The sequence below is a fragment of the Lemur catta genome, chromosome 13 (genome assembly GCF_020740605.2).
Source record: "Lemur catta isolate mLemCat1 chromosome 13, mLemCat1.pri, whole genome shotgun sequence".
Lineage (NCBI taxonomy): Eukaryota > Metazoa > Chordata > Mammalia > Primates > Lemuridae > Lemur > Lemur catta.
Genome location: NC_059140.1, coordinates 81,013,539 through 81,028,851, shown reverse-complemented (window position 1 = coordinate 81,028,851; position 15,313 = coordinate 81,013,539). Strand labels below are relative to the sequence as shown.

The 15,313-nt window shown below is 53.1% G+C and overlaps 1 protein-coding gene across 1 annotated transcript in view; it reads right to left on the bottom strand.

Moving 5' to 3' along the window:
• Nucleotides 1-15,313, bottom strand: part of CRYL1 (crystallin lambda 1) — an 87,848-nt gene that overhangs the window by 8,216 nt on the left and 64,319 nt on the right. Inside the window, exon 5 of the mRNA XM_045567688.1 lies at nucleotides 9,711-9,905. Within this exon, the coding sequence (XP_045423644.1) occupies nucleotides 9,711-9,905 (195 nt within the window). The remainder of the gene's footprint in view (nucleotides 1-9,710; nucleotides 9,906-15,313) is intronic.

Here is a 15,313-nt window from a genome sequence, read left to right as displayed (position 1 = left end):
GCTAAGGAGAGCAGATTAATTCATCCAGTTCACTCAAATGCTGACAAGGGTCACCTCCTTGCACTTCTGAGAGCAAAGCTGTGGCGGGGAGGGTGCGTCACTGAGGAGGAATGATCGAGAGAAGGCCCACGGGGATGCCCAGGAACCTCAGGGAGCGGACGTCCACCCACGGCATCCTGCCGCCCTCTCCCTGCGCATCGAGCTCTTGGCGCAGGAAGGGTGGCTCTGGCCACATCTCTCCAGGCTGCCTGAAGGCCATGGCTGCGGTGTCCCTGCACCCTGTGACTCCGGAATGCTGGGACAGGCTGCCATGTGGGGCCCCCAGACACTCCCTCATCCTTGGTTTCCAGGTCAACATTCCAGCCTGAAGCTTCCATTTTTGCACTCCAACTGAGGGATGCAGATACAGAAGCCAGTGCTATTGGGCTTGGCTCTTTTCTCCTAGAATTGTGCATAGTATTTTTACAGCTGTTTTGTAAAGAACCTTTTTAGGATTTCAAAATACCCCAAAGGTGAGCCACCCCAGGGTCGCTGATCTTTGCCATGTAAGCACTGTCCGAGCTGACAGCACCTGACTGGAGCCTGCAGGGCTGTCCACGCCGCCCCCGACGCAGGGAGAGCCACACGCCCCCCGACTGTCCTCCGTCCCAGGTCACCTCCACAAGGGCTGACTTTTTACCAGCAGAACAGGTTAGAGAAGGAGAAGGGTTTGGTGTCTTCCCTTCCTCAGCCCTCCTTTCTGACGTGTTTTCCATTGCTAAAGTAGATTTCTCAAGGCTTGAGCTTTCACCAAGAAGTTAAGCCTAAAGAAAGAAAACGACCCCAAGTCGTTGGGCTGAGAGGCTGGCAGACTACGACTCCACGCCACTGAGGCAGCCATTGTTCGAGTTCTCCCTGCTGCACCCGCCGTGTACGCAGGGTTTCCCATCCAGGATATTTTGAAGCTCAAGTTGCTTAGTTTTGCCATTGAGCTCAATTCCACCCAAAGCCTGTGACAGCCGTGACCTACATGATCATAACAATGACAATACGTAACCGTGGGGCTGACACAAGTGCTTACATTGAAATGCTGAACTGACAAAGGACTCCTTGGAGGAGGTGGGCGCCGCACACCTGTTTGGAGGCTGGAACCCGACCCCAGTCCCGGTGTTTCTGAGGTTCAGTTAACATTTATAGCTCTCAGCACTTCCTCCATCTGGCGGTGAAATTCTCAAGGCACATGTACAAAGAAAAGCCCCAATGGTTAAAAGATTCTTAAAAACTCATACAGAGCAGTGAACACTAAGATCACTGGTAGTTCAAAGCCTGGCTTTTGTACCATGTCCTGAAAACCCACTAGACAGAGTGCTAAGGAATCCCCTTTATTGGAAAACTTCTTGCCTCTACTTCCTTTAGCTACAGGCCGAGACTCACCACAATCAACTAACATGTGCACCCGGCCTGGGCTGAAACTTTGTACCTGGAACGCTGGAGTCAGCGCCCAGCTGGGGCGAACCACAGACTCATCTGTGAAGCAGGAGAAAATTCGAGATAGTTAGTGAAGCGCTGGACTACTACGGTACAACTTGTAAGTGTCACCAAGGTTTAGGGATGTACCAGTCAGGGTCCTACCAGGGAGACAGAACCAGCAGGACACACACACAGTCATTTCGTGGACCTGGCGCCTGCCATCGTGGGGACGGCAGGTCTCGAGCCCACAGGACAGGCCGGCAGAGCAGGCTGCAGCTTGGCAGGAGCCAACCCTGCAGTCCACAGGCGGAATTTCTCCTTCCTCAGGGAACCCTCAGTTCTGCTTTTAAGGTCTTTCAACCAATTGGATTTAGCCCACTCAGACTGTGGGTAATAATCTCCTTTACCTCAAGTCAACTGAAACTACAAAACACCTTCCCAGCCGCACGCAGACTGCGCGTGCCTGAATGGGTGCTCTACCTGGTGAGCTGACCTCCCAGGGGCATTGCCTGTGGGGTGGGGACAAGAGGCAGCAGGGCGTGTCTGCTGACTAACAGCAGCAAGAGGTTAAAGGGGGCCGTGCTGCTTGCTCTGGTCTTTGCGCCCAACCCAGAACGAGGGGCAGGCAGGTGGGTCTTGCGGGGTTGGGGCATGTGACATTCGATGCATGGTCTCCTGTGACCATTTCCTCTGCTGATCACCAGCCCCACAGAACTATCTTCCCTTCTCCCTAATCATCCCATTCTTACATGTTTTTTTTTTAATTCATGTTTTTTGCATGCCTGTTTTCATTTCTCATTTTCCCTTTTTTCAAAAACTAATTCACAGCTTTCAATATTCTATTTTGTTCTGTCCTACTTTTCTCCACACTTGATCCTGAATTTTCATGTTTTCCTTGTGCAAACACTGCTTTAACTTTACTACCACCACCACCAGGAACTCAGACTTGCCGCCCAGGAATCTGGACGAGGTTTTACGCAGTACTTCCCCCCACCCTCCTCAAGCAGGGCCGTCATCGTCTTAACTGAGAAACAGCAGAAAGGTGAGAGTCAAGAGTCGGAAGAAGTTGTGTCTTAGGTAAGCGACAGACAATGGAATGCCACGGTGAGGAGCAGAGTGCTGAGCCCTCTGCAATCCTACAAAGGCGACCTGAAGGAGGCGCCAGGTTTGTTGCGCATCACCCCAGGTCAGAGGCCAAGGAGAAGGGACCACAGGCAGCGAGTCCACCTGAATCTTTAGTTAGAGCAAAGATGGACCAAAGTTCAACTTCAGTGATTCCCTGGTCTCCAGAGATGTTCAAGGATAGACTGGACAAGAACAACCACTGCTATGGAAGTGACTCAAGCAGGAGCCGGGGTGCTGGACTGTCCCTCCGAGAAACGCCCAAGCCTGGCGTCCTTGCAAATGGCACGTGGAGTGGAAGAGTTAAAGTCAAGTATAAATTGAGAACTGGCACAAAGATGCATGAGTTTCTCCTGAGAACCTAACTGGTACCCTGAGTCAGTTCCCTCCATGGACATCTACTGTGTGCACGTTTCTGTCTCTGCACTCGTCACTGCTGCTCCCACGGCTCCCGAGCAAGGCTGAGAAAGATCTGACCCCACAGTCCCCACCCACGCCGCCTTCCAGGGAGAAGGTGAGGCCAATATTAGATCCTAATAAGGAGAAATAAAAGACTGCTAAGTGCTGCCCACTATTCCTGGCAGGCTTGTGGTCGGGTTGTGAGCTGCCCGGTCTGCTGCCAACACTTACAAGTTTTCTTGTAAGTAGGACACAGACATTCCTGCAGAGTGACTCGGGCAGGTTTTGCTGACTCCAGGAGAGCTGTTTGAACACCACACTGAACTGATGCAACAGGACACTGAATCATGCCCATAAAACACCCATCCTGTCAAGAGCCTTCTGGGAGGACGCACAGGAGTCAGCTTGCGGGGAGAAGGTGAGAAACGCCAGGTGGACACGCCAGTCAGGCTGCGGGGAAACAAACCCACGCGCACGGCTGGTGGCGAGAGGCGGGTCTCGCCTCTGGGAGGTGTCTTGGCTCCATCAAGTCTATCGGGTCGTAAAAATGCTACTGATGGGGCAAGCCCACTCCTGGGAACATTCCACAGAAAGGCCCCAGCAAAGAGACTACGTGTGCAGAGAGGCTCACTGAGGCATTATCATGGCAGAAAACCCGAAACTATTATACCCTGAAACAACCCCCGATAGATCAGATCAGGAAATTTTTAGATTAAAAAAAGACCAACTAAATGAAATATCATGAAGCTATTAAAACTGAATACAAATTTGAGCAATGAGTTCATAATAGAGAATAGACAAGAACACAGAGAAAATGAAGCAGTTTGACTTAGGGTAGGGTAAACATAGGTGTTTTTTTTTTCCCTTTGAATTTTCTTCAAAATAAAGTTTTAAAATAGAAACAAACCAAAAAATGGAAGGGAAAGACAGGAAAGACATTGCCCTTATAAAAGGGATGTTCCAGAGCTCTTTAGGCCCCAGTGACAGTCCCTGGTGCTTTTTCTTGGCCTGCTGTGTGTGTAATAGTGACTTCAGGAGGAGAAACAGTATTATAGAGTCTGAAAGAAAGGAAAGGTCTTGACCTTAAAAACAAACACAACAACAGAAAGAATCCATCCTTCTGTATGAAAGTAAGTCCACTACCATTCAGCAAGGGCGGTGATACCTCACCGGGCAGGTCCTCTGGGAATACAGTTTAGTACAAAGAGGTTTGAACCAAAGCGTGTAAGTCCCCACTCCAAAAAAACAAGCCCTGTCTCTGCCCTCCACACTTCCCTAGGGGGCTTCATGCCCCCCTGGCCCGGAGCAGCCTCACTCCTGGCTCCCACCTGCCGCAGGGGGGAAGGCAGGGAGGCTGTGGCTCCCGCAGGGCAACTGGCCGCACAGTGTCGTTTGTCACATGCACACTCCTTTGCCTTTATTCTTGGGGATGCCTTCTGCCCTCCCATTTCTATTTCAGGGCCCACGGCCCCTGCCCATGAGTTTCTGAGCTTCAAACTGAGGGGCTGAAATCTGTCCCTGACATTCACGGCTGAGCACCTGCTGGTGGCAACTGGCAGTGAGGTGCTACAGTAGCAGCATTTTTATTTACAGGGTTTGTTAGAGCAGTTATCATACTAGCATAGAGGCTTGCAGGGGCTTTGGTTTTTCCTAAATGTGCACATGGTTGATGTTGCTATTTATGTTTATTATCTCTAAAATAATAAATCAGCAGTTATCTCTTTTCAACAGGGTTTTGTTGCTCACCAATGTGACTACTCAGAAAATGGCCACCCACAAAATAAATGTCATTGTAAAAATGGTCTACTTCAAACAGAGAATCACTGCTAGAAAGTTCTAAGAGCTGATGATTCCCAGTCAGCACGTAAAGTTTTCTTCGTTGAAGACTCTCCTGTGGTTACTACATAGCTGAGATTTCCAGTCCTAGTTTTAAGACACTGAATACTTCTGGTATCCCAAAAAAGATGTGGAAATTGATTCAAGAAAAAGAGATTTAATTCACTTCTAGTTAAAAGCACAAACATATCCAAACAAACGCATGAAGCTCGTTGAGAGGAGCCGCAGACTGGCCCCTGGAAGGCGGGGTCATGTGGTTTTCCTGGAGGAGGGCGGCGTTGGGACCGCTGCAGGCTGGGCCACCCGGAACGTGCCGGGTGGGAAGACGTCAGGTGGGGGTGAGAGTCACAGCACAGACACTAGTGTGTCTGTGCAACTGGCAGGAAGAGTCATATCGAACCACGGGCCCGGACATAAAGGGAAGTTAGAGGAGCCGAAAAAGACCCAACTGCCCACCCCCTACCCTGCACCTCCAGCTGGAGTTTCCTACATTTTATGTATTTTAAAATCTAACCTTAAAAGTTTAGGATTTTTTAAAAAAGAAACAGTGATCTTTGAGACACACTTTATTAACTGACACAATTCCTAACAGTTGGCATTCCCGTCTGACATAAAGCTCAATGACAGAACTCTGGAATCCCAGAGTGCCGTCCAGATGCCACGGACCACACCCCCCCTGACAATCAAGAGACCAAGAACCGAATTTGTGCAGCTCAGGGCCTAAGGACAGAAATCCTGTGCAGGGATGACATCACCCAGAAGGACGGATAAAACCCGAGGTCAGCGATTTCCAAGGCCGCCGTCACAGCCACCGTGAGACCCTGCTGAGGGCTTCCTGATTCAGTCCTGGCACCTCCACCTGCCCTGTCCTGTGGCAAGGAATTTACGGGCAACAAACTCAGCTACTGTCTGGCCAGGAGTTTATCATCACAACACAGAATCCCTCATTGTGCTATTGCCTTAAGGACATCGACTTGAAATTACATTCCCAGCCAACTGGCACTGTCAGCCCCTGAGTGCAAACATTCAAAAAATCCCAAATAATCAGAAATCCAAAACGTTTCTGTCCTAAGCATTTTGAATAACAGATGATCAATCTGTGCTACCTTAATATCAAAATCAAAAAAAAAAGTACAAAGAAAACTGCAGATGAATATCTCATGAATTTAAATGTAAAAAAACAAACTCATAAAAAACCTAACCAGGTAGACTGGGCACAGTGGCTCACACCTGTAATCCTAGCAATTTGGGAGGCTGAGGTGGGAGGATAGCTTGAGGCCAGGAGTTTAAGACCATCCTGAGCAGCATAGAGAGACCCCATCTCCACAAAAAATAGAAAAATCAGCTGGGCGTAGTGCACACCTGTAGTGCCAGCTACTTGGGAGGCTGAGGCAGGAGGATGGCTTGAGCCCAGGGGTTTGAGGTTGCTGTGAGCTATGATGACACCACAGCACTCTAGCCCAGGCAACAGAGTGAGACCTTGTCTCAATTAAAAAAACAAAACAAAACACCAAAACATAAGCAGATCGAATCCAGCAACGTCTAAAAAGAACAACACTCCACGACCCAGCGGGATTTATTCCAGGTACGCATGGCTGGTAGAACATGTGCAAGTCAGTCAATGTGACCCTCACTGTCAATGGTTAGCGAGTGGCTATGCAGCTTCCTGTCCCTTCAACATCAGCAGCAAGACACCACCGTACTGGGTGGGAACACAAGCCAGGCCCACTGCCCTGTCCTGCTCTGGCTCATGCCCCAACTTGGGGGTCAAACCCTAATTCACACTTGACTTGATTTGCACAGAGCTGTTTCCACATGAATAGCAGGGAGTGGCGTTCCTTCCCCACCTGCTGAGCCAGCACCACGGACACCTGGACAGAGGTGTGGGGGCTTCTAACAGGCCCCCTCGGCACCCTGAGCCAAGTCACCTGGTGCCCCTCCTCCCCTGAGAGCACCACAGCCCAAACCAATCACTGAGCCACGCATGGGTCAGACAGAAGAGGCTGCCACCAAACTTCAACTTGCGTTGTGAGTCCAGACAGCAATGAGACAGAAGCCCCCACAGCGAGTCCCTGAGGGGCCACTGCCCGCCCCCCAACGCTCACTCTGCTCACTACAGTCAGGTGTCCCGGACATACACAGGCCCGCCCCAGCCTCTCTTGGAAAGAGAACCTCTGTAAGGCCTTTGGGTCTCTTGAACTGAAAACATGTACAAGTCTTTAGTCCCTAGTGTAACACTTTCCCAATTCCACTCCTTGTTATGTTAAAGCAGCTCTTAAAAGTTTTGAGGTAAACTTGGAACACCCCAAATCTAAGTTCGAGTTCAGCTGTTGAAATACTCCAAGATATAAATGCAAGTTCGACTGGCTTTGAAGTCGTGAGTCAAAGGGGTGTCATTTAACCCCTCGGGGACTGTGGCTCAGAGCACGCATGCAGATTTGTGAGAGGTGGAGGTGGGGCTCTGGGGAGGTTTGCTAACTTGTGGGATCTGAAGTGGAAACAGGCCACAAGCAGCATAGGTTTCCTTTTAAGAAATTCTTACAATAAAGTCAAGAATCCTTAAACCAACCCACTTAATGGGAACCCTGCCAGGCACACCACTGCCTGCTCAGTGGCAGGTACACTGGTCATGGGCAAGATTTCTCAAGGGCAACCTTGAGAGGAAGCATGCTCTACCCCCCAGCCTAGAGCCTTCCAGAAAACAGGGCCTCCGCGTGGACGCTCGCAAGCCCAAGCCAGCGGCTGTGTCAAGAGCAGGTGCACGTCCAGCGCGCCAGCGGCCTGGCCCTCCCGTGTCCGCTCCCGGGCCGACAGCTGCCACTGCTGAGCAGTGACGGTCAAACTTGGCGTGATGATGGACGCCGCCCTCCTCCCAACCCCCCCGCCCCGCCTCACCTAAGCGCTGGAAGTCTCCCCCGAAGAGCTCGGGGCTGCCCACGGCCACCGGGGGAGGAGGACCTGGAGTTTCTAGATCTGCTTGGGTGCTCACTATCTGTACCTCATCTTTATTTTTTTAAAAAAATCATCTTCCAGACTTTCACTAAAGGCAACATTTTGGGTCTATTCACACTTTCTTAACCTTCCCATGTCTGTTGGCCTCTTCTCATTTTGTCACAAACCACATCCTGCTAGATTTTAGCCCTTGGTTCCTTACAGGGACTCCAGCACGCGAGTCCCCACAGAGCCAACACAGAGACACCCGCAGGGCCCACTTTCTCAGGAGGCCTGTCGCCCGCGAGACCCGGAGAGCATTCCCGCCAGCCAGGAACACGACCACACCCGGCCTGCCGCCCACCACGGGCAGGACGACCCAAAGCAGGGTGGAAACACGGGCCGACAGGACTGCCGACAGCCCCACCTGCGCTCCTCCGGCAGCAACGCGGCACCGGCGCCCTCTGCGGCTCTGGCACAGCCCCGAGGCCCCGCGGGCGGCTGCCCAGGGAAGTTCTCGTGCCTCCCACCCAAGTCCCTTGCACCTGAATCTCCCAATTCTTCCCTGAGTTGGCTCACATCTTTCAGATTAAAAAAAGCAAGATTTAACTGAGGGCACTAAAATACCTTACAAATAAAAAGTAAACATTGCCTTTAATGCAATTTTTCTTGTGGCCTAAAATTGTACCCTTGTTCTGGACAAGTATTTTAAATAGATCTCCAAGGGGGTGCTTGGTGCTTTTAGCTCAGTATTTCTTTAAAATACCCTACCGCTGACCTCGCAGATATACGAAAACATTCCGCAGTTACTGAGAAATTCAGCCTGCCAGCCGAGTGCGAACCCCAGCCCCGTTTCTTGGCGACGCAGGAGCATTAGGCGAATTTAGCCAGCGAGGCGCAGCGCTGGTCACTGTGCCGCACGCAGCACGCAGGCCCGGCGGCGCACCCGCAGGGATCCGCGTCCGTCACGCACATCTGCCGGGCCTGCAGGAACTGCCGGGAAACGGACGTGCAACGCCCAAGGAACTCAGGCCCGGCGCTTCCTGGTTCCTGTCTCAGGCGAGGCTGGGTGCGCGTCCGTGCGAGTCACAGCAGGGATCTGTGTGGCCCTGCGCCAGGTGCAGACGTCTCCAGCCCGAGCACCGTCCTCCTCACCTCGTGTCGCTCGGAAAAGCCTCCCGCTCTCTATTGTGCTTCCGTGGCACAGGTGTGGGCATGGGGCGTGGGCAGAAGCTGGGCAGGCACCAGAACGGAAGCCAGACGGTCGACTCCCAGACCCCGCGGCTTCCACCCCTGGCCCGGAGCTGCCCTGACCTCTTCCCTGCCAGGCACCGCGGTCCCTTGCGCAAGCGCACACGGGAATGCGTGCAACTGGGAGATTTCTTACCCCACATTTAAAAGCCCTTAATTAAAGGATGAGGTTAAATATTATACGTATTTCCTATTTATATGTAAGATAAGCATATTACTAACAAGTTCATTCATTGCTTCTTCTTCAAGCTCTTGAAATAATTAGAATCCTCCAGGGGATTCAAGTTTATTTTACACAAAATATATTTTTTTCCACTGGAAAAGTTACAACACTGGGGGGTAAACCCGACCCTGTAGGAAAATGCAGCATGCGGCACGCAGGGAGTCACCGGGCCATGCCGTGAAAGGGCAGGAGAGAGAGAAGTCTATCACTGTGTCCCAACATCCAGCGACTGGCTGTGAGGGGAATCTCTCCAACAGAGAATGAGCTGCTACGTTGTATTTCCAAAGCTTGGTCTCCAAAATAGAGCAAGAAAGACCAGGCACCCTCTGACTTTCTCAGCTTCCAGGGCACCCGGGAAGCAAATTCCACTGTTCTGCTCAGCCAAGGAGGCAGGGAGGGAAGGGAGAGAGTGAAGGGAGAGAGTGAAGGGAGAAAGGGAAGGGAAGGAAGGATGGGAAGGGAGGGAGGAAGGAGGGTCAGGAGGGAGGGGCCCACACACCTCCACCAGCCGCCAGGCTTCGCTGATGACCGCGTACTGCAGGCGGTTCAGGGCGAAGCCGTCCACCTCCTTCAGCAGGCGCACCGGGCACTGTCCGATCTTCGTCATCAGGGCGTGGGTTCTGTCCACTGTGGCAGGGGCCGTCTCTGGGTGTGGGACCAGCTCAACCAGAGGGACGTAATACGGTGGATTCACCTTAGGAGAGGGAGAGAAGCAGGGGCGTCAAGGAGATGGCGCTGGAGCTTGGGGTGTTGCTCTGGCCAACTCTGCTCACCTATCTCGAATGGCCACGTGGGGCAAATGCATCTTTGGAAAGGCCCCTTTAGTTTCAGCATCCAATGACAAGAAACTTAGGAAATTTATGCACAAAGAAGAAGAAATAAGATAACTTGAACAAAGAATTGTGTGGTCTTTTTGTAAAGAAAACAAACATAACTAACTTACAGGGTTGGGATCTGGAGGTCAGCTCACCGTCCTCTGTGCTTATGGCTAATCTCCACCCCCCTGGCCTCCCCGGCAGGGGGCTTCTCTGCTGCCTCACAGCTGCTCCCCCTCCCCACCCTCCAGACCACGTCTGCCCACTGTGGTCCCCGCTGGCTCTGAGGGTCCACTGTGTTGCTGTCCTCCCCAGACTTGGTATTTCCTGAATCCCTCTCCACGCTGCACCTGCAACGTCTGCTTCCCCAGTCTAACACTGCCGTCTTGCTCCGGAACTAACAGTCAGCAGCCTCTGCGCCGTGATGTGCCGGAGGCGGGCGGCGGCCATCCAGGGTGAGCAGGCCCCGAGGGAGGCTGCCCAGCCCGAGATGCCACCTTTCTGCCCCGGCTTCCTTGGTTTACTCTGAGAAGCTGTTCTTGGAGATCCCCACAGAGTGCCTGGTGCTTGGTAGAGCCTCACTGGCCTCACCACCGAGCCAAATGTACCGCAGCAAACTGGCCCCCAAATGATGCTTTTAAATGGCTTTTCCTCCTCACGTGGGTCACTGGTAGGATGTCACATGTGCTACATGAAACATCCATTAGCAAGAAGTGCCCACGTGAAGATGATCTCCACAGGGGAGGGAAGAGCGACACGGGCTGCTGCCCGGGGTCTGCACGGTGTCCTCTGCCCCCAGCCGTCCTGGGCACCCGCTCAGCCTCCTCGGAAAGCAGGCGAGGATGTCACCTGTTTCCACGTAAAAGTCAGGGTTGTAGGAACAGGAAGCGTGTCTGTCTCAGGTGGACGCTACCTTATGACAAAACAGGGATGCTGGGCCCAGGGTCTTTTCAGCACCGTAGGCCTCACGGTGGCAACCGCAGACTGAGACGAGTTATCAAAAATCACTTTTATGTGCAACTCGCCAGCTGCCCCATCCCGGCCTTCTCTGCAGCCGTCCTCCGGCCCACACCGTGCCTGGGCAATCGTGCTCCCGGCCTGCCATGGTGGCCCTGTCTGTGTCCACTACCCAGGCGTCACCCCCGCCAAGATCTCAGGCCCACGTCTGTAACCGCGCACGGGACACACCTCTGCACAGGGCCGCCTGGTGCGCGTTACCCTCGCGCTGCCTCACCCTGGCAGGCGTGCCTCTTCCTGTCTCCCGGCTCACATCCCCACACCCAAGTCAGCACCAAGAGGGGCGTCCTTGGCCCCTGTCTCCCTGATGTCCCATCAATGACAAAGCCCTGTTAATTCATGTCTCAGGAAACCCATTCCTGATGCCTCCCCTAGCTCAGGGCCCCACTTTCCAACTTCCTTCCGCACCCTCTCCCTGGGCCTCCCACGGTCTTGTCCTCCCCAGTGCATCCCGGCGCTGCCGCCAGAGCCACCTTGGTGAGACAGGAGGCCTGCCAGGATCCACGGTGACAGGAAACAGAACAGAGGTTGCCAGGGGCGGTGGGGAGGGAGGAGTGGGAGTTCGTGCTTAATGGGTACAGAGACTGTGTCGGAGGAGAATTCTGGAGATGGACGGTGGTGATGGTCGCCCGACAGTGTGAATGTGCTTGATGCCACCGAACTGTACACTTAAAAATGGTTAAGGTGGCAAATTTTATGCAATGTGTGTTTTCCCACAGTTAAAAGTTAAGAAAATAAAACACAGGGCTTTGATCATTCCCCCTCCAGCCCTGCAGTGACGTCCCCCATCCCACCATAAAAGGCACACAACTGAGGGACACGGGGCCATCTGCAGTCCACCCTCTGCACCTCCCAAAGGGACCTCTATCCACACCTGCGTCCCCTTGTGAGCTGGGACAGGAGTCCAGGTGTCCCAGGGCTGGGGCGGAGCCGCTCTGACCCCGGCCCCTCGGCCTCTTACCCCGAGGTCCATGTCGCCTCAGGCTCAGAAAAGGACCCTGACAGTGACCACAGGTGCCCCTTAAACTTCCTGCAGCAGAGAGGAGGGGAGGGGACAGACAGGAGGTGAAGTGAGGGCCCTGTCAGAAAGAAGGCCAAGGTCAGCCACCCCACCTCCACCCCTGAAATGCTGGTGGCCCGCGGCCCTCTGCTGTGGGCCTGTGTGAGGACTCAAACTCCAGAAACGGGAAACACGTGTTCAAGGAGACAATTTCTCCAAAGGCGCGGGGAGAAGGTCCTGGGCTGGGCCTTGGAGCGGGCACGGCTGGGCAGGTTGACCCAGGGCGCTGCAGCCCCAGTGCCCCTCCCTCCTCGCGCAGAGCGGGTAGGGCGTCCAACCCCGAGGGCTCGACACTTGCCGCACTCAGTCCTCTGCCGGGCGGTGCTGCCCAAACAGCAAGCCCCCAAAGCAGGCATTTACCGCCAACAGGAGCGCAGGTGGCTTCCGCGTCAGATGGGGGTGAGTCAGAGAAGACACAGGCACAGGCAAGGAGCGCTGGGGGCGCGGCCTGGGCATGAAACAGGCCTGGGCCCGGACTCAGCCCACGACAGCCGCACCTGTCTGCGGGTTCCCGCTGCAGATGGCCCTTGAAGTGACCGAGACCCCCACCAGCTCCCGGGACCATCACCTCCCCCACACAGATAAGGAAGAGAAAAAGTGCAGGAGCCTTTGCAAAGTGTGGCTAAACCATAAGCAGAGAACTGCCGCTCTGAGCAGTAACATAGATCCTATGTAACAGACTCCGAGATCACACACCACTTTCAGACCCTCGTCACCCAGCATGCGCCACGGCCACGCTGTCACCACAGAGCCCTGCACGTGGGAATTCTGTCGTCACCGTGCAGGGAGGCGAGGACAGGAAGCGTGTCCAGGACAGAGAGGAGGGGTGTATTACAGCCTGTCCCGGGCCTTCAGTGCTGGGCGCCCACGGCCCTTCCCTGGCCCTGGTCTGGGACCCACCCTGACACCCCTCTGAACTCCGTGGGGCCGAGAGCTTGTGCCCGCCTGGCCGCCCATGGGAACACCAGGCTGGCGCCACTCCGTGCAGGGCGGAGGCAGCAGCGATCTTTCCCGACCGCTGACTGTCCACCTTTGCCAGAGCACAAGCAGGCCTCCCTTTCCTTCATCCTATTTCCAGTCCAGGCAAAGATCACCCATGACTGAAGCTCCTCAAGGGTGATGAGTGGTTCTTTTTCTTTTTTACGGTCTGGCCTCTCCCCTAGAGGCCAGTGGCATGACCAAGAGGCAAGCAGCTCCAACACAGCAGAAAGAAAGGAAAAATTCCAAGACCGTTAACTCGGGTTATTTGATTTGTTTCCGTTAAAGTCGGTTTTGGTTAAAAATAATTTATAACAAAAAGGAGAGATTCATTTTAAAAATAAGGTCTGGACTTTATGCTGTTTGTCTGATTAAATAAGTGAAAGCAGGCAACACTGGGATGGAGGAGAGTGGGAACGAGGGGGAGAAATGTCATTGTTCAACAATTACCGACTGTCCTACTGGCCAGAGGACTGGGCTGGGTGTGACAGAGAAGAAAGTGACTCAGGTGTCATCTCACCCACTGGGTAGTTTAAAGTTGAAGAGATGTGGCAACGGTCTTGTCAAAGAACTCAGGAGGTATATTCTGATTGATTTAGTTTTGTTTTAAACTAGCTTAGAAGTAAAAACAGGTTAGAAGCTGGGCTCTTGCAGGCACGAGGCTCACACCTTCCACTGAAGCAATCGAGTAACCACCTAGTGAGTGCTCAGGTTTCTGAGAGTCCTGTCTATGGACGTAGATACATCATAGAAGCAAAGACATAGCAGGGTTCCTAGGACTTGGATATTTGGGGGTTTCACTTAGGGTCCCTCCTGGTGCTAATCTCACTTGTATTTCAGTGGTAACTAAACGTGACTGGTTCTCTTCTATGTTCTATGGGCCTTAGCCTCCTCATTTTATAGCCATTCCTCGCTGTTTCCATTATATTTCAGTACATGGCGAAACACCCAGAGCCACACAGCCATGGTCATAGCAGTCCAAGCTGCCCCTCTTCTCAGCACATAAAACCTGGTAGCGTCCACACTTACTCTTCTCCACCTCCTGAGCAAATCTGTTACCTCCCCACTCTAAACTGCTCTTGCTAAGGGAAACTTCCCTGACTGAGAGCAGGTCACTTGTGCTCGGAATACTGCCTGCGTCTTGCTCCTCTCTGACCCATCTCCACACCAGGACAGACCGTCACGTCACCCCCCCAGGCAGCGCTTGCTCCACATCACGTAGCTGCTCTGCACCTGGGCCATCCTGATCTTTCAGAGTAACTGTCCGAGTCTCCGTAACCCGAGCATTACTCAGCCTTCCCGCTTCTCCGCTGCTCCCAGGTCCGTGTGCTCGTGCCTCCCTCGATTCTGCACGCTCGAGCTTCTTCTTGGCCTGGGGTCTTTGCATGTGCTCGCCCCCAGCCTCAAGCCCTCCCTTCCCCTCACCAGCCCAGCCAGACCCCAGCCTGTCTGGCCCCAGCTTCATTGTGTCACCTCTCCCTGACCTGAACCTCTGATGACCCAGTGGTGCCAGGGTGTGGCCACCATCGTATACTGTCACGTTTATCATGGCTTGAGCTAAGTCAGCTTTACCCATCCCAACAGGCTGTCCTGGTTCTCCAAGATCACGCTGAGCTCAGAGTTGGGACTCAAACGTCTTCCCTGAGTGATCCTTGAATCCCCTCCTTCATCCCCGCTCCCTCCCATCGGTACCTTAGCCTCACAGAGACACGCTGGGCGCTGGGCATGCCACTCGGAACTCGCTGTCCAGTACAGCTCATCGTGTGCTCCAGCAAACAAGCTTGCATGGTTAACACAACAGATGGGTGGGAGGGCCAACCAGGGAAAAGGGGGCTTCAGTCAGATCTACCGGATCAGAATCCCAGGAGAGGACCCAGAATCTGCATTTTAACACACCTGATGCTACTCTGAATCGTGTTCAGTAAACTTCACAGTACAAATGACATAGTGCAAGTGACATCTATAAAATCCTACTCTATGTATACATTTTTAATGCAGTACTTTTACCTTGGTAGTGGAATTCCTTGGTCAGTCATCAGCCTCCTCGGCTACACAGTCAAGTTACCTAAGGGCAAAAGCCTCACAGCATTGCTCATTCTATCCCGTCGCGTATCATATACATAGAAAAATAACAGAATTTTTGGATAAATTCTCTTTAAAAATGCTGGCATTGCACAACTCTGAAAATACACTAAGAGTCATTGAATTGTACAACTTCAACTGATGAATTGT